The sequence below is a fragment of the Protopterus annectens genome, chromosome 14.part0 (genome assembly GCF_019279795.1).
Source record: "Protopterus annectens isolate FY-2018-M chromosome 14.part0, PAN1.0, whole genome shotgun sequence".
Classification (NCBI taxonomy): Eukaryota; Metazoa; Chordata; order Ceratodontiformes; family Protopteridae; genus Protopterus; species Protopterus annectens.
Genome location: NC_056748.1, coordinates 481329502 through 481348968, shown reverse-complemented (window position 1 = coordinate 481348968; position 19467 = coordinate 481329502). Strand labels below are relative to the sequence as shown.

The following is a 19467-nucleotide window of genomic DNA, read 5'->3' as shown; positions in this document are numbered from 1 at the left end:
GTTGAGTTTCTTACATTTTTTTTTTCAATCAGTGGAATATAAGAAGTTTTCAGCAGAAGGTAGCTTGTCAGGGAATCCTGTATATTGTGTTCTGAATGAACTATACCAAGATTCCTTCATGCATCTCAGTTTTTAGCGTTTCTTTTCTTCCTCACTGTTGACTTCTTTTATCTAGAGTGTTCTGAGCATTCTTTACGAAGAAAAATGCACAAGTTAAATGGTACAATGGCAAGAAGTTCGCTGAAAAAATTATGGGAAGTGAATAAGACAGTAGCCTTCTCAACAGCTTTAATAGAATAGAGAGTGTACAATTTAGTTTAATTTAAAGGTAGCCAGTGCACTTTTTCTCGGGGCTAAAGATGTGCATGCTTTCTAAAATTATACAAATTGTTTTTCACATCTAAGAGGGAAATACAGATCTAAAAAGGCAGCAACCAGTCTAAGTGGGAGCACAGGCTGCAATATGAGTCTTAATATATGTAATTATACATTTTAGATTAGGTAATGCTGATGGGTGCAGCTGACAGTTTGGGACATTTGTTCCTATCTGGAGGGTTAAACATTTGTTGAAAATTTACATAGTTATGCATGACTGATCCAAGTTAAAGGATGTACTGATTTTTTTTTGTATTTGTGATTGTTTTCATTAAAGCAAAAAGGCTTAAAAATGTGACACGAGATGAGAAGAAACAACTGTATAACATATCAACCTGCCAAACAGTGTGTGTAAACCAGACAAAAGTTAGAAATACACATTAAAAACGCATATATAATAGGAGGGAGCAACTTAACTGTAACAGCCACCCTATCCATATTGTCTTGCAATATAAATGGCCTTACAGGTATAGGCAAAGACAGACGAGTACGGACTTAGTTTAAGAAATGCAGAGTGCAATCAGCAATGCTGTAGTAGACACATTTGTAAAGAAATCAGCATGTGGATTTGACAAAGGATTTCAGATATTCAACAGAATCTCAGGGACAAAGGAAGAGGGGAGTAATACTGATTGCTGGTAGGGCTCCAATAGGGTGAGAAGAGGGTGAAAAATAATGGTAGATTTGTGGTTGTAATGGGCTACTTGCAATGGAGGAGGATTATAACAGCCTGTACTTATATTCCACCAAAAATTGCTATTATGGAGGTTAAGGAAAACTTGAGAGAAATAATCAGCTTTCAGTATGGAATATTGCTTATACGTGGGGATAGAAACTTAAATTTTGCAAGAGTGAAGACCCACCAACAATAGTGGCATTTTCTTACACTATGCCTGCATCTTACCTTCATTTCTCAATTTATGCTATCAAATGATTGATTCCCAAACAAAACCACACTGATCCATATCTATCAATTTTAGTGACAACTCTGCCATTCTCTTAGCGAATACAGACACATTTTACAATCATAGTTTAAAATTGAAACTGGTCTATATGAAGTTGGGTCTGAAGGGGGTCTTTTTCCCTTTCTGGGTAATACAGCCACCACTGCTTTCTTCCAAGACATTGGCACGCACCCTCTCTACCTTTAAAACACTGTTAAGCAAAACCTCCCAGATCTTTATTACTTTCTTCCCTAACTTTCACTGGAATGCAATCTGTTCCTCGAGATTTCCCCCATTAATTAGTACATCACCATTTTTATTTCATCCCTTCCTACCTTGGCCATTCATTCTCATGACTCGCCCTCCTCCAACCATGGCATAAAGTCAAGTCTTCAATAAAGTTCTTGGTCAATCCCAGAATAAACTACATTCCTAAAATTGAAGTACCTTTTCGTACCTTACACCTCCTTACTTGCCCTTCTTCACTTACATTCTTACATCAGTTTCTCTCCCCTTACTCTAAAATATGCCAGAACCCTGTTTTTTTTTCACTTCATATTGCAATTCCTGTTTGCATCATAATAACTTGGCTATCTCTATAAACTGGCTAAAATTCAATATTAAATCACTGTCATACAAGTTGCATCTATTCTTAAAAATGTTTTCACATCATGTCTAATCCAGTATAATTATTTAAACTGTAGATGTTTTTGTAATATTTTTGAAGATTACAAAATTATTGTTCTTAAAATGCTGTTAATACTTTGGGCACCTACCCAGTTGGACTTTCCTTGTAATCAAATGACAATTAGTCTTCCTCAGTTTTATACAAATTCAGAACTTCTAAAATTTCCTTTAATACCAGTGCAAGCTCACTGCTTAGTTGATGGTTTTGTCATAGGATCCGTATGTTTGGCAACAATCCTTTCTACCTTGTTGTCCAATTTGCTGAACTCAGTGTATTTTGTGCTTTGGAGTTATCAAAAATTCTTAACAGCAACATTTGTACACTCATGCATATTGCCCAAATATTTCCATATTTTCCCCTTAGCACTCTGCAATTACTCCTCCTCTTGTTGTTCTGAGAGATTGCCCTTCTGGAATAATTTCACCTTTAACTCCTCCTCTAAATAATCCCCATTTCTTTTTCATACCTATTTATCATATTTCCATATTTTAAACTCTATTTTATCCCACTCCCTACCTAGCCAGCTCTTCTGAAGAAATGTCAATCATCCCAAGTAACTCTCAATTTCCATACCCCATCCCATAAAAACTCCTCGCTTTAACGAAGTAGGAAAGTACCAGGGTCTCATTTTTACTGCACTGTCCTGCGTGCAATTGTCCATGGTCTGAAACAGTTATTTGATGTGTTTCAATGCTTACAACACCCATATTCCGGTGAAATGTAATATCTATCCAGTCTACACCAGTACCAAAAGATATTTGCCTTTACTTATGAAGACCTATAATACTTAACTAGGCCACCAGCAATTTGGTCAGAAACCTGTTTTGTTGACTCTCTAATTCCAGCTATATGGACAATTAGAAATATTACTAGATTAAAATCTAGACCATAGGTGACAAAAAGTAAAATCAAAAACAAACTATGTAAAACTAAGGGAAAAAATGCAAAGTTGAACTTGAAAAATAATGTAATTTTAGGAGCTGGTATATTTCCTTGGTATAGTGCAGCTAAGGCTATCAGAGTTTGGAAATGTTAAGTTACCGAAAGCATTAGCCAACAGTATATACAATACTATTATAAATATCTCAGCAGAAATTAACAGGTATGCAGATACTACTGCTACAAAACAAGGGGGCCTTAAATTATGTACGGGCAGTGAAATAGGGTATGTACAGTATAATTAAATCAAAATGCTGCACTTCTACTCCAGATAACAGCAAGTGTATTAAAAACATTTACAACTTACACAAAAGATGGGAAAAGTTTACAAGACCCAGCTATGATAATTCTTGGCTTAAATGGTTAGGCAATTTGTTCACAGGTTGGAAAGTAGCAATTACATTTTTCTCTTCATAATATTCACAATATTTGCTTTGTTTTTGGGTTCATGTGCTAATGCTAAAGGTTTGCAGCGCTGAAACATTTACTTCAGTTCAAAAAGGTAATTATTTCATCACTAACTACTTCAGTATAATTACTTTCAGATTATTCATTCCATTCTCTACAAACCCTCTTTCTGTCCAACTATCATCTCTAATCTCTCATTACCTACTCATTAGATTACTCCGCAGTTCTGAACAAGGCCTACTAAAATCTACAAACCAAGGACCAAAATGGGTCACCTAGTCTATACCTTTAACCCTTCCAAGGCCTGGAATAGCCTACCACGAGATGTAAGATCCCTTGAACATCCCAATCAATTCAAAACCGCTACAAAAAAATACCTTCATGAAAAATGGACTTGCCAATGTAATTATCCTGAGTAAACACTCCACTACAACCTTCTACTTCTCTCTTCCTTTCCTTCAATAAACAAACTTACTACTTTATCTTCTCCTCTTGGTACATCACTGTACAAACATAACTAGTAAAATACTTCAGCTATGTAACTATTGCACTATTATGTATATAATATGTAATTATGAATGTATCCCTCTGACGAATGTATTTCTATATGCATTTCACATGCCACAGTTTAATGCATGACACTGTAAATGCAATAATGTGTGGTACTGACGAATGTAATGTGTGGCACTGTAATGCAGTAATGTGTGGTACTGATGAATGCATTTCTTTATGTATTCAATATGTAAAATTTCTATTTTCTATTGAAGCTTTTCTCCTTGGGCCTCTGCTGAAAATGGGCATTGGTAGCCCAGTCAGACAAACCTGGTCATCAAATATAAAATAAATACAATAAAATTATGTTGCAAGTCCATATAACATTGGGCAGGGGGAATCAAAAGCTATTGTGCAAATATAAAATGGTTTCCCCATTCCATTTTTTATCAAGTTTAATTTTGCTTATACTTGCTATGTGTGGTTCTGAAAAGTATAGTATAAATGAATAACTAATTGTTCCAGTACAAATGTTCAGCTATAACTGCTGTGTGTTATCACAAGATCCTTGAAATGCAAGACTCAAAGCTAATGTACAACCAAGATGCATCAACTTTTGATAACATTAGAAAGAGAGTTTAGCATAAATCACAATATTCTGGAATACTGGGACTCTAACAATGTAATGTACAGCTAGAAGTAATTTTCCATTCTTCCTGCAGGATTAAAAATATCAAGAGTTAATGTTTTCCCTAATTAAATGTACAAGATTACCTGCATTCTTCCAATAAACAACTATAAAAAAGAGCATTAATGGTGTCTAGTCACCAGTCAGACTTGCAGCTCACTGATCTACTAACAAAAGAAAAAACATGCCTAGCCAAGCATGCCGGTAACAGTAACTGCTTGAATAGGCTTACAGTATCCTGTTACTGTCCAGTTTCTGTTACATAGCTTTGGGTTTATGTTGTCTGACAGTATAAACAGTTAAAAGAAAAGACTTCAAGTTATTTCTTTTAAATACAATTAAAAGTTTAGTATCAACAGTTCTATCAATACCCCGAGGAAGATGTAAATTCTGAGTTCCTGCTAGTAGATTCACATCTTCTGTTCCAAATATTCTCGTATTTCTTTAAAAATCTGGCTTAAAACAAGAGAGAGATTTAAGGGGAGTTCACAACAAAGAAAGCATCACAGTTTGTCCACAAAGCCGTCTGGTTCCCCATCACCCAAAGGAGCATGCAAATTCAATTTTTACACAATGGATAATACCCATTACAGCCAGGTACACCACAGTTAAAAAGCTTGCATGGATGAGTAAGATGTGGATAGAAAGTGACAATACTTCAGCACTTTAGAATGCAGCAGAAAAGCCTCTTCCATCTCTGTACCAAAGCTCTGGAAAAGGCTGCTTAGCAGTATACTGAAATCTCCAACAATAAGGAAGTTTAGCATACTGCTCAGATCACAACTGCAAAGATGGATAGAGCTGAAAAACAAGGGTAACACAATGATGCACTAAAGCTCCTTCATAATGCCGAATAAACCTATGTTAAAGTTATGGTGAAATGCCCCCTTAGTGAACTGGCTCAAAGTTAGTTGTCATGTGATCCAACAGAACTCAAACTTTCTCGACTGCCCCAAAGCACTGTCTCACTCCCAGACGCAAAGTAAGCAAATTAATAACTTCTGGATCAAACAGTGGATGACAGGAAGAACTCCTGTTAAAAGCTTATAGTTTTAATCCTGTACACTACCTACCAAACTAAAGTGGCCCACAAAGGGACTGTACTTACAAACTTGTCATTACTAACTCTGCACTCAAACTGAGCTTTATGTGCTACATGTAAATACTGTGACGCTTACCTTAGCAGCTATTTCTTTTCTATAACTTCACCTTGTTCAGTTAGTGTAATTTTATAAATTTTCTTTGCAAAAGATTGTGGTTGAAAATAAACCTCTTAGGTTCAAGCCACTTATCTTGAAATAATGGCAAAACAATTCTCTTGCAATTTTACAGTGCAAAGGATCCCCACAACATCTTCGTGTCAAAGCCTTTTCCGTCAGCTTATTACCAGTTTAGAAGAAATGCATTTTATATATGCTTTACAAGTGTATTAAAGCACCTACAGCAGAGAACGCTTACAGAAAAAAACATTTCAGTGACAGTATCATTAGTTTTGTGTAGTAACGACATGTCATATTCATCATAAAAAGTAAATGATATTGTACTTGTACAGTGAAAGAAGGAGGGTAGTTATCTCCTCTGAGGGATGCAACAAATGCCTTATAAAAGAACACTGCATTGCATACGCTATAGGTTAAGACCAGCTCTTTAACGCTCACAAAATATCCAACTACTTACCACATGGCCAAGAGTCATGACTCGTAGCATGGTTTCACAACAAGACTTGACTGCAATGACTGGGAAAGAGGGCAAAAGGTCCTTAAGAAGTCCTAAAATATGAAGAGTGGTGGTGGCATCTTTACTACCTGAAAGAAAAAAAAGCATTGTGCAATAAGTCACTGTTAAGTGCCAAGTTATACGCATCACAGTGTTGAGGTATCTACCAAAAACAGCTCTCATTCTCACAAGTTTCCTGTTTTTTTCGCATAAATGGAAGCCACAGAAACACCATAAAAACAGGTTGCCACCAACCTAATGGAACAAGTATAGAATACATAAAACAACTCAACAACCTTTCTGGCGATGGGAAGACACCGAAATGAGCAAGCCACCACAATGCAAAGGTTTGCTCAATCATGATGGCACACATCTAACACGAGAGAGACCAAAAGGTCCATCCTCTTGAACTTATAGACTCACTTGTGGGAAAGAGAGGGGTACCAAGAATATGCAGTCCGTTTTCTTTTCCCAGTTCAGTCCCATCAGGAAAAAAAAAATCTAGGTGAACAAACATTTAGAATAAAAAAGCCAGTGGAATAAAACATGCTTATATGTTTTTATTTTTGTTTTAGTCTACAGTTTCCCGAGTTGAGATTTTGTAAGATTTTTGGCTTTTTATTTTAATGGATAGTGTTTTTAGTAGGGTTTTGTGTTTTCTCCGATTGGTTGGGGGATTAATTGATGTCTTTATAAATTTGTCTCTCGTTTTGCTAAAGGACTGATGAAGGTGTGGTAAAAGCGCTAAGCGCTTAGCGTTCATTAAAGGATTTTTTTATGAGCTCCTGGACTGTTTTATTCCGCTGGCTTTTTTACTCTGTGTATTGTATATTTTGGCAGTGGTCTCTTCATCCCATTAACTGTATTTTGTTTATAAACTGATTTAGAAGCCCATCTTACACAGTGAAAAGATAAAGGAACCCTTAAGGGAAACCCAGCTCCTGAATAATGTTAACAGTCTGCAGTGATGGCATCCAATGCACACAAGTGATGCTCACTAGAAAGAGATTTTCCATAGACAGGAATTTTAAGACTGCACAGCAGCTTGCTCAATGGACTGACAATATAAAGCTGATATCCTAAAAATGTGAAGACCTATTGATCTATATAAGAGCATTTGACAAAGAAAAAGTTTAACAAAGATGTGGTGAGCAGGTACATGCCATTTCTTTACTTGTAATCTCATCAACAGTAATAAATAACTTAAATAAATAAAATCCATCTAGCTCTACATGATAAACACATAGCCTTCTTTGTTGGAAGCCAGGATAGGTCTGAAAACCTATTAATTCAGAAAATATCCCCTACCTTTCCAACACTTTATATTGTACCAATGCAGGGTCTACACTCCTTGCAACCCCTACTCATTATGACTAGTACTAAGGTTACTATATCCAAGGAAAGAACATACTTCTACTGCAGCAACTTCCACCTCGATACTCCTGTACCAGTAAGAAATCACTAAATTATTGTTTTCTATAAATGAGTAACTTTGTCAATGCACTTTCAGTCATGCGCCAGAGCCACAACTACGTTCAGCAATGCTGCTTTTGCAAAGCTGTGTATTCTTCTGGTGAGCCAAGACTACATTTCATTAAATCCTGAAGAAACATATGAACTTCCACAGTTACCAGCTTAACAAATGGCTCCGAGCAGATGAGACAACCCTCCACAGGAAACATCAATTTCTTCCTTCAAGCCTTAAAAGGTAGATGCTTCCCAGAAATAAAAAACATCAGAGATTTGCACCAAACATTGGGGACAACAGCAAAGCTTACTGGAGAAGCGAGACATTGAGAACAAAAACAGCAACTTGGAAAAGAAGCAGCAAATAAAACAATACCGCCAAGCAAAGCACTCTTATAGAATCCAAGTGAACCAAGTTCACTTGGTTAACTTGGAAAAGAGGACAGACTCATGCCCCCTTCTTACCATGATAGGACCTTCAAATCACCACAGACTTTAGGAGGAGCAACATCAGGGTTTACCTGATCTACAGTGGGCAATTAAGTCTGGTCGTGCTACCTCAGATTTAAGCCAGGGAATGAGGCTGGTGGGCATGCAAGAAGACAGCCTCTTCCAGTACAGACAGAACACATCTATTGCCCAGCTAGCCTTGTCATAAAGAAGGCAAAACCAACAACTATTTTTCCCTTTGTCGAAATTACGTCTGCCTTTGGTTGGCTCCATTGTCTTTTGTTTTTGCAGCTCTAAATGAAGTCTGGATGGGGTGAGAAAAATGTAACACGCGTGCTTACATAACCCAATCTAATGCTGTGTTTATTTGGGAAGAACAACTTCTTTCGGCTGCTCCCGTTAGGGGTCGCCACAGCAGATCATCTGTTTCCATTTCTTCCTGTCCTCTGCATCTTGCTCTGTCACACCAGCCACCTGCATGTCCTCTCTCACCTCATCTATAAACCTTATCTTAGGCTTTCCTCTTTTCCTGTTACCTAGCAGTTTCATCCTTAGCATCTTTTTCCCAATACACTCTGCATCCCTCCTCAGCACATGTCCAAACCAACGTAATCTTGCCTCTCTGGCTTTGTCTCCAAACCTTCCAACCTGGGCTGACCCACTAATATACTTATTCCTAGTCCTGTCCACCCTCGTCACACCCAGTGCAAATCTTAACATCTTGAACTGTGCAACATCCAGCTCAAACTCCTGCCTGTCAATGCTACTGTCTCCAACCTATACAACATAGCTGGTCTCACTACCCTCTTGCAGACCTTCCCTTTCACTCTTACTGGTACTCGTCTGTCACAAATCACTCCTGACACTCTTCTCCACCCACTCCCATCCTGCCTGTACTCTCTTCTTCACCTCTCTTCCACACTCACCATTACTCTGAACTGTTGAAACCAAGTATTTAAACTCATCCACCTTCACCACCTCTACGCCCTGCATCCTCACCATTCCCCTACCCTCCCGCTCATTCACACACATACATTCTGTCTTAGTCCTGCTGACCTTCATTCCTCTTCTCTATAGAGCACATCTCCAACTCTCCAGGGTCTCCACCACCTGTTCCCTACTCTCACTACAGATCACAATGTCATCTGCAAACATCATAGTCCAATGGGACTCCTGTCTGACCTAGTCTGTCAACCTGTCCATCCCCATTGTAAATAAGAAAGGGCTCAGAGCTGATCCTTGATGTAATCCCACCTCCACCTTAAACGCATGTGTTACTCCCACCGCAGACCTCACCGCTGTCACGCTACCCTCGTACATATCTTGTGCCACTCTTACATACTTCTCTGACACTCCCGACTTCTTCATACAATACCACAACTCCTCTCTAGGCACCCTGTCATATGCTTTCTCTAAGTCCACAAAGATACAATGCAACTCCTTCTGACCTTCTCTGTACTTCTCCATCAACACACTCACAGCAAACATCGCATCTGTAGTGCTCTTTCCTGGCATGAAACCATACTGCTGATCACTAATCATCACCTCCCTTCTTAACCTAGCTTCCACTACTCTTTCCCATAACTTCATACTGTGACTCATCAATTTCATCCTTCTGTAGTTACTAAAGCTCTGCACATCACCCTTAAAAAAAAAATAGAACTAAAACGCTCTCCTCCAAAAAAATGAAGCCAATCTGGTGGTCCCTGCCATAAACAAACTCTACAACAGGAGGAGGAAACTGATGTGAAATAAGGTGAAGTCCCAAGACTGGAAAAACTCCCTTAGCCTCAGTAAAAAATTGAGATCCCTCATCAAATCCTCTACAGCTAGCTATGAAAACAGAATTGCAGCAGGTAGTACAGACAACCACAAGGTCTTCTATAGTTATGTAAAGAATCTCCACGGCAATACCCAGATTTGCTCTGAGCTACTGCACAATGGTACCTCCTGTACCGAGCCAACAGATATTGCCAATATACTGGCCAACAGATTCAGTGCCAGCTTTACCTCTTCCCCCACCAAAGGACCAATCACAATACCAATAGACTGCCAGGCACCCAGTATTACTGCTGCACAGGTTAAAAGAGCACTGTCCAAGGCCAAAAATACAGCTTCTATGGGACCTGACAATATCCCCGGCTGTGTTCTACATGAACTACAGAGTGAACTGGCACCTAAGCTTTGTGCCTGTTCAATCACAGCCTCACCTCTGGCTTTGTCCCTACTGAATGGCGCACTGCTAAAGTCATCCCTCTCCACAAAGGAAGAGCGACGTCAGACCCTGGGAACTATCGCCTCATTAGCCTGACGAGTCTGATATGCAAAGCTAAGGAGCGCATCATCATGGACCTAACAAACAAGGATATATGGAATCTCCAAACTATGGATCCCACACAGTTTGGTTTTGAGAAGGGTAGATCATGCCTGCTCAACCTGGTTAACTTTGAGTCAGTCACCAGAGCTGTGGATGAAGGCAAGGTGGTTCATACAGCCTACCTTGATCTGACCAAAGCCTTTGATACCATTCCATTCCCCACTCAGGAATCATAGAAAAAAAAAATCACTAAGCTAGGCATCAACCCCTAGATCACTAAAGTGGGTTGCAAACTGGCTTACAGATAGAACCCACAGTGTGAAAGAAGCTGACTCGAAGTCAGACTGCCGACCAATCACAAGTGGAGTCCCACAGGGTTCGGTCCTGGATCTTCTCCTGTTTTGGTATCTACTTCTCTGAAGTCCAGGCCAACATGAAGGGATTCTAGCTGACAAAGTTTGCAGACTATTGCAAGTTGGGAGCTATTAACTCCCCAAGTGATGATGACATCCTACAGAAAGGCCTCACAGAGACAGACGACTAGTGTCAGAACCATGGCCTTAAGCTTAATGCCAAATAATGTGTCATCATCCCCTTTGGGAAAAACCCGGTTCCCATGAATTACCACATCGATGGTAGTCCACTTAACACAGAAGGCGTTATAAGAGATCTGGGAACACAGGTTGACAGCAACCTCTCTTTTGACCACCACATTGCCACTGTGGTCAGAGTCTCCTATGTGACACATCTCATTGCCAAGGGTTTTGCATCCAGGAAGAAAGAGGTCATTGTCTCCCTCTACTCTTCCCTCATTAGGCCAATCATTGAGTACAATGCCTCATTTGGCATGTACCTCACTAGACACCTGCAACTGCAGAGGCCACAAAGTACCTCACAAAGAGGATACTAGGCCTTAAACAGTTCTCCTATATGGGCAGACTCATAAAACTCCAACTATTCTCTCTCATATCGCCTACTTAGAGGCAATCTCTGCTTGACTTACAAAGCCATGTCTGACCCAGCTCTGTCAGAAATGCTACATATAAAGAAATCCCAATCCCTCCACACCACAAGCTCCAGGGACCTCAACCTCATTACCACAATCAACAGAACAAGCTGGAGGGACAGGTTCATAACCCAGAGACTGCCCATGTTATGGAATAGACTTCACATACATGTCAAACAGAGCACCTCACTGGCCCTCTTCAAGAGGAATCTTGATGAGTGGATGGGAAACAGAAAATTCACCCCGGGGATCACTCCAGTGGCTCTACTCGACATAGACATTGTGAACTAAGGTTGGGTGGCATGATGCCAGGTAATCCTATGGGCTAGGCTTGTAAAGGCTCCAGGGCCATTAGCCTAGTACACACCTATGAACCTATAAAAAGAAAGGGGTCCATTACTATAAGAAAAATAAATTAAAGATATAATATTGGGTAACCAAGGTTATTGTTGGGGGGGTTGGGTGGAACCTAAGTACTGGGCAAGGACAAATAGAGGAAAAAGACAACTACAAATGAAAAGAATTTCACGCATTCAAGGGAATGAAGTCTATCAGGTTCACCAAATACACAATAGCAACACTAAAAAAAAACACAAAGTTAAAGGGAATGTCTCAGCTGAAGACTTTTTTTTTGTTAATTCTAAACAGACTTTCTTGCTTCCAGTGATGAGTGCAGTATCTTAACCCTTTTAGTTCATAAAGGTATGCTTTCTCACTGCTGACTGCTAACATTTCATAACTTATCTTTTGTTCTGTTGGTGTGGTTCCAGGATTGCTGCTGTTTCTGCCTAAATGAAATAAGAGAAAAATGCTTCTTTTACCACCATTTTGTCCTCCTCCATCTTTCAAATTCACTTAAAATGGCCTCGGAAAGCTACACATTGAGTTTATATCAATAGGTTTGGATTCTCAACAGAACCACCATAACACAGAATTTAGACATTAAAATGCCTAAAAAGTTGAAAAAAAAAAGAAAAAGAAAAATCGGTCTAATCCAAAAAAAGTCAGATCAATAACCACTAAAATAATGCAAGTAAACTGCAAAACATTCAAAAATCTGAAGTTTTGTTACATAAAAACATTTTTACAGCACAGTCAAGAAACATGCAAGAGATTTCGACAGGAAAGCTTGTTGGAAGAAGCACTAAAGGTAAATGGGAGGTGCTAGTAACTAGGGAAGGTTTTAGATGCTGAATTGACTGAAAGCCGCAGTTGCAGTCCTAAGAATGGAACAACTCACTCCAGGTCTCGGACTTTTTTTAATCAAAATTTAGTGAGAGCATAACATGTTCCAGAGGACTTACAACACCATGAACTTCACTTCAGCACAGTAGCAATGGAGGAGACATTGGCTATTGTGGTTTGGTTAGCTAGCACTGGTCAAGAAAAGTTAAAAGCACCGCTGCAGTAAAGAAGAGTAAAACATACTAAAAAAACATGTTAAAAGATCTGGGGCAGCATGCATTCATCATAAAACTAAAAATGATGATAGACATATGACAAGTTTGACTGTATAAATCAGTAAGTGTGTTGATGTGACCTTTGCCTAAAGAACCATGTTCCTTTAATAACTCAATTCCATTCCACAGATATAAAAGCAAGTCGTCCAAGTAACATATCAAGAGTAAAATACTATCAGAATCAGTGGTAGGGAAGCAGGAATTTTGTTATATTCTAACTTCCTAGTCACATTTCCCAGATTGTACTATTCCTCTAAGCTTTTTTCTATGCTAGCATACATGTGGTGCCACATCAGTGTGTGAAACTGCTCTTTGCAATACTGGGGATTTTCTTCTCCACACCACTGCACAACCATAGAGCTGGTGTATGGTGTGTGTTTTGTGTGTGTGTGTGTCTGTGTGTGTGTGTGGGGGGGGGGGTACAGGGAGTGAAGACTTTCATGTGAATTGCCCCCATGCTAAAACTGTCTACTTGCACAACAAGTTTAGGTCAATTGTATTCTTAACATCTGTAACTGAAAAACTACTTGAAGACTGCTCAATTCTCGTACAATTACAGGGGAAATGCAAAATTGACTCCTTTCCCAAAAATGCAGAGCAGCAACTAGCAGCATACATCAAGAAATAGTATTGACATTAGTCCTCTTAGCACTCCCATGACTGATGGCACAGAACAGAACTGCTGCCTTTCTGTAGAAAGTCTCACTAAGGCAATTACACCACTGAAAATATAAAGAGGAGTAGAATAAAGTCCTATGAAAATCCCAATACTTCCAAAGGACAAGATAGCTTGGAAGCAAAATGAGAATGTGGAAAGTAACACACAAGGCACAGAAACCAAGTAATATACAATAAAGCTCAAAGTCCACAAAAAGGATGGGCTCTTAGCAAGAGTATGAACAAAGAAAAGGTTTATGGAAGTAGTGGAACACAATGGGAAAGTACAGTTGTGTAAAATGTTACCATAACAGCAGATGTCCTTCTCTTCACTTTTGTAGTATTCTAAACATAATTTATCTCCCGCTCAGGGCAACCCGATGCTCATCCAGTATACAAAGCCCAATCATCTTGTATGCACCGTACATCACACATATGGTCCCTGTACAGAATGTACGGCAAAAAAGGTACTTCTAGACCACTACCCAGAACTGAATTGCCCCAGAAGAGAACAACCTCTATAGGACAAAGGAATCCATGCATATCCGGAAGGAAAAATGCAGAAGAAAAAGGGGAGACCCTCAGCCAGAAGGGAATATAAATCAAAAAGCGAGAAACAACAGGGAGTTGGAGGGAGGGAAGAGGGAGTGAATACTGCAACTGACGAGAAGAACATCTATTGTTATGGTAAGATTTTACATAACTGTAGTACATCCTTCTATACCCTTGTTGCAGTATTCTAAACAAAAGGGAGAGTAAAAAAGCTCAAGAATGTGAGGTGGATGGTTGAGAAGAGCCTTCAACAAACCCATATAAAATGGTTTCAGCAAAACCTGCTCTAGCCATAGAAACTACAACCAACTTGTAATCCTTAAAGTACTGCACTGAAGAAGCAGTAGCTTTCAAGGATGGAACTAGCGTCCAACTCATTGCAGGCAGCATCAAAAGTGATAACAGCCCTACTGGAATGAGCTCTAACAGAAGTAGACCAGAGATCTGCCATGAAAAGTATAACAAAAAATGGCTTTAGATATCCAGGAGGAGATGGTTTGCTTCGAATCAGCCAAACCCAATGTCCAGGAATGAAAGGAAACAAAGCTGATCAGATTTACAAATGGCCTTAGTTTTATCCAAAAGAAGGGACTGGAGGCTGAAAGGGCTGGCCCAGGCTGAGAGCAAACTGTTGACTCCACCACTAGAATTCCTCCTTTAGACAGGAAAGGAGAGGTACACTGAAATCTAGAGGGTAACAATGCCGCAGCCAAACTGACTTGAGGTACCACTGAAACTTCCACATATGCAGACTGGCAAGAGGAAGCACTAGAATAGAAGATGCCATGAATCTCAAGGCCCAAAGAAACTCCCTGACTGGCATGGTAGTCAGAGGAAGGAGAGACTGAAAGAAGACTGTTAATGACAAAACTTTTGGAGGTGGAAGAGAGGCCAACATTAGCACCGTCTGAATCCTGCATCCCAAATGCACATGACCAGAGAGAGAGTTCGGACAGACTTTTACAAGTTAAGTGTCCTACAGACTTTGAAAAGAGATGGTAAACTCCAGATCCTGTAACAAGACACTGGGAGAAGGCACTTGAAGCAACAGGCTGTCAAAATAAGTTAAAATCTGAACAAACGCCTTGGAGCCTGCAGAAAGCAATCACAGGAGCTAGGCATTTTATGAATACCCTTGGGGTAGTAGAGAGACCAAACGGTAAAGCACAGAACTGAAAATGACAAACATAAAAACCTCCTGAAAATAGGGTGAATATGGATATGAAAGCAAGCATCTTTCGGATCCAAAGACACCAGAAAAGCCTGGGATACTAAGAGGAAACTAGGTTTTGAAGAGTAAGCATCCAAAAGGAAGGGACCTTGAGAAAGGTGCTGAGCCAGGAGAGATCCAAAAGAAGTTTAGAAGTGCCCTTCTTTTGACGAACAAGGAACATCCAGGAATAAAAACCCTTTCCCACTTGGGAAGGAGAGACTGAAACCATATCAAGATCAGCACAAAGACATTTAAATAAAAGTGGACAATCCTCAGGAAACTTATTGAACCTATCATGTTTTTTAGGAGTAAAACACAAGCAAACTCAAGAACACCAAAGGTCCGAAGTAGTAAAATGATATCCAGTAAATAATAACACCTCCTTGGACCACCACGTTAAACAGCAAACAATTTATTAAAATAAAAACAGTGAAATTGGCGCTTTCAGGCTTTCGCCCTTCTTCAGATTCTGATCACATAAAAGTAAAAACAGATTAAACAGTTCCATTGACCAATAAAGTCCCAGAATCAAGTCCACACCTTCTGAATGTAGTCGCATCCTAATTCCATAAAAATACATCAGTTACATCATCTCAACAGCCAATCAGATTCAATGGTTAGTCTACGCCTTCTAAGAGCTGGTTTCAGTGGCAACACAATTTCTGTTTTTACTTTTGTGTGATCAGAATCTGAAGGGCAAAAGCCTGAAAGCACTAATTCCACTGTTTTTATTGTTTTTACTTTAATAAACTGTTTATGCTGTTTTCCGTGGTGGTCCAAGGTGTTATGTTTCTTAGGAGAAGGAGGCTGAGACTTCAGATACTTTCATTGCGGCTTCCAAGTCTCCTAACAAGGTAGCCTACACAGGAGGAACTGCTGATGGCTTAGCAGTATCCACCTGAAGCAACTCGTACCATCTTCTCGGAGTAATTGGACATGTGAGAAGAATCCCACTTAAAGTATTCCATCATCCTAGCAACTGCATCCCCAAAGGACAATTTCTCAAAAGGAGACTCAAGGCTAATAGACTCCTCATCATCATCAGAACCATAGACCAAAGGCGAAGGCATCTGTGAAGAATAGGTCAAAGATCCCGCATCCGATACTGAATCCTCCTATGAGGAATCAGGTTCCTTAAGCCATTTAGAAGGGGGTAGAGATCCAAGGAGGAGCAGGTACAGAAACCCTTCAGGAGGCTTTAGAGACATCACAGTAGAAAACAAGCTGCGAGTAAACTCTTTCTATTCCCTTTCAGGATCCTTAGGATGGACTGAAACATGCTTCATCTTTTGTCTTTTCTTAGAGGGGACATCAGCCTCAACAAATATTGGACGTTCCGACCCTTGGTGAGATTCGATAAGAGAATCCAGAACTTCCTCCCCAATCAATATCTGCAGAATCCCTCTAGGACCCTCTGAGATAAATCAACCAAGGTTCCCCCTTGATGTCTGCAGCAGATGCATACATAACCTCAGAGGATGTGTGAAAAGACGGATCCATGTCAGCCTCAGAACAGGTTTTTCTCCTTTTCCCTATGGTGCACTGACTTTAGAGGTGAAAAAGGATGCAAAAAGTGAAACAAGGGAAGGGAAGTACAGGAATCCAATGTAGACCCCAACAACCTATAGAGCCATTACCAGCTTCTAGAGGGATGTCCGGTGGAGGCTGGACAGCTAAAGAATCTGGCAGAAACTTCTTAGCCTTCTTGATTAGTGGGAGCATCTTGGGGCTAAAGGATTCTGTTCTGGTATCCCGGGCAAACTGTTTACGCCTTTGGTTTTCAAAATAAATGGCCAGGGAAGACACATGGCTTCTGAGCGTCTTTGACACAAACTCTTTATAGATACTAATGAGGTATGATCAAAGGAAGCACCCAAACAAACAAAGAGACACTGTTCATCTGCCTCCCACACTGACATTTTCCCTTCTTGTATGACAAACTCTAAGTAGCAAAAATAAAATACAAAACCAAAACAAGTAAAAGCAGCTCTAACAGCGCACTTATCTGGTGGCCAAGTATTCAGCATAACAACCAGGCATTCAGACCAACTAGCAATAATGGCATTCGAACCGGCAGCAAAGTAGTTCTGAGTAGTTGCATCCGTACATCCCTTTTATGCCCTATGTTCTGTGCAGGGAGCACAAGTGTGACGTACAGTGCATACAAGGTCATTAAGCTTTGTATACTGCCTGAGTGGCAGGCTTCCCTGGGTGGAAAATCCCTTCTGCTTAGAATACTGCAACAATGATATAGAAGGACATCTAATGTTATCAGAAACTGGATGGCAGGGTGCCCTGGGTGGAAAATCCCTTCTGTTTAGAATACTGCAACAATGATACAGAAGGACATCTAATGTTACCAGAAACTGGACAGCAGTGTGGCAGCTTATCAGTTGCAAACATAGCAGAGTTACAACACACTTTCAAATAAAGTAAATTTCTCCTTTTCCCTATGGTGCACTGACTTTAGAGGTGAAAAAGGATGCAAAAAGTGAAACGAGGGAAGTGGGATAGGCTTAGCTTGCCATGTAAAAATATATGCTTCTGAATTCTTTGGAATTGAATTTTTTGAACTGGATGCAAAACTGAAATCCTGCCATTTTTGAAATGGATCACAAAAAACAGTACTACAAAGATAAGCAACAAAAAACCCAGCTAAAGAAAACTACTCTGTCCTGCACAGAATTTTTCACTTAAACAGATAGCAGGTGCAAAGGTAATAACTAAAATTGTACAGACTTTCAAAATGTTTATGGGGCAAGATGTCACATGTGAACCCAGGGAAGTGGTCGAGAAGATAACTAGACAAGTGAACAAGACACACAGAAAAATCTCTCTAAAAGAATACTGAAGAACAAGGAAACCTAACAAACTAGAAGGGGTAACTCAGAAAAGATGTGTAGTAGTACATCAAAGAAACAAGAATTCTGAAAAGCTTATAACCAAACATTTGGAAAAGGTTTGTGTGAGTTTCAGAACTGTACATGCTCAACATACAAGGAAGTTTTAGGGAGTGTGGAATAGGAGTAGACCAAACAATGAATGAATAGTAAAATATGAATGCAAGACAGTCTGACTGAAATTTAAATTACAGCGACTTTCAATTATGTGGATGCAAAAATTAGTCCTATCAACAGCAAAATCAGCAGCATAATTTCAAAGTAAAGATAAACTACATATGGCAAGTGGTTTTAACTGCTAGAAATTCTACATCTGTATATGACTGAAGGGAACATTTTAAAGTTTACATTTTGGAAAAAGGTACACAGCAACATTATGCAAACTAACAGTAAAAATATTGCAACCAACTTCAATCAAAATGCTACAGACATTAGTTTGTTACTTTTTTCAAAAGGACTGTTGCCAAGCTCCCTCTGTGGAAAGCTTTAGCCAAATCCAAACAAGTGCAAGGTCTCTTGACCCAACATTTCTCTATGCTTTCAAGTGAATTTGTTAAACTCTGTTTTCGCCACTCTAATTTACCCAGACTGTAAAAGTTGCCAACAGAAAGCAGAAAAACACCAAGTGCGCATAAAGGGTTCCCCTTCAGACATTGAAAAGTACACTGACAAAGTACAGTTGCGTACACTTACCATAAATGTAGATGTGCAAGTGTATTCACTGTCGCAGTCATCACATTTGGGTTATCTGCCTGCAGGTAGCCCTAAGCTTGCCTGAATACCAGAGTTTTGGGATTTCTATGTCGGATGTTGTCACTTTTTCCATGATGTCAGGTCGTCAGGTGTATAAAACATGCAGCAGATGCCATTACATCAGTTTTTCTTGCCGCAGAGGTCAGGTGCCCTTAAAATAGGAAGCAATTACATGGTATGTAGTTGTTGTTTGTCTTTCGGCTTTTTCCCGGTAAGGGGTCACCACAGCAGAACTCCAGTCCACTAATGAATGGCAGTAGATTTTTACAAAATGCCGAGGTGCCAGCTCGATGCCCAACCTTCAACGAGGACATGCAGACTCCACACAGAAGGCACTCCCAAGCCAAGCCGAGAATCGAACGAGAGAACCTCTTGCTGTGAGGTAACAACGCTACCGCCGTACCACCGCGGCATCCAATTACATGGTATGTAGTACCCCCAG

General features: G+C 39.8%; 1 protein-coding gene across 1 annotated transcript in view; it reads right to left on the bottom strand.

The window, feature by feature from the left end:
• Positions 1–19467, bottom strand: part of RRP12 (ribosomal RNA processing 12 homolog) — a 1805151-nt gene that overhangs the window by 1467885 nt on the left and 317799 nt on the right. Inside the window, exon 10 of the mRNA XM_044056239.1 lies at positions 6212–6339. Coding sequence (XP_043912174.1) covers positions 6212–6339 — 128 coding nt within the window. The remainder of the gene's footprint in view (positions 1–6211; positions 6340–19467) is intronic.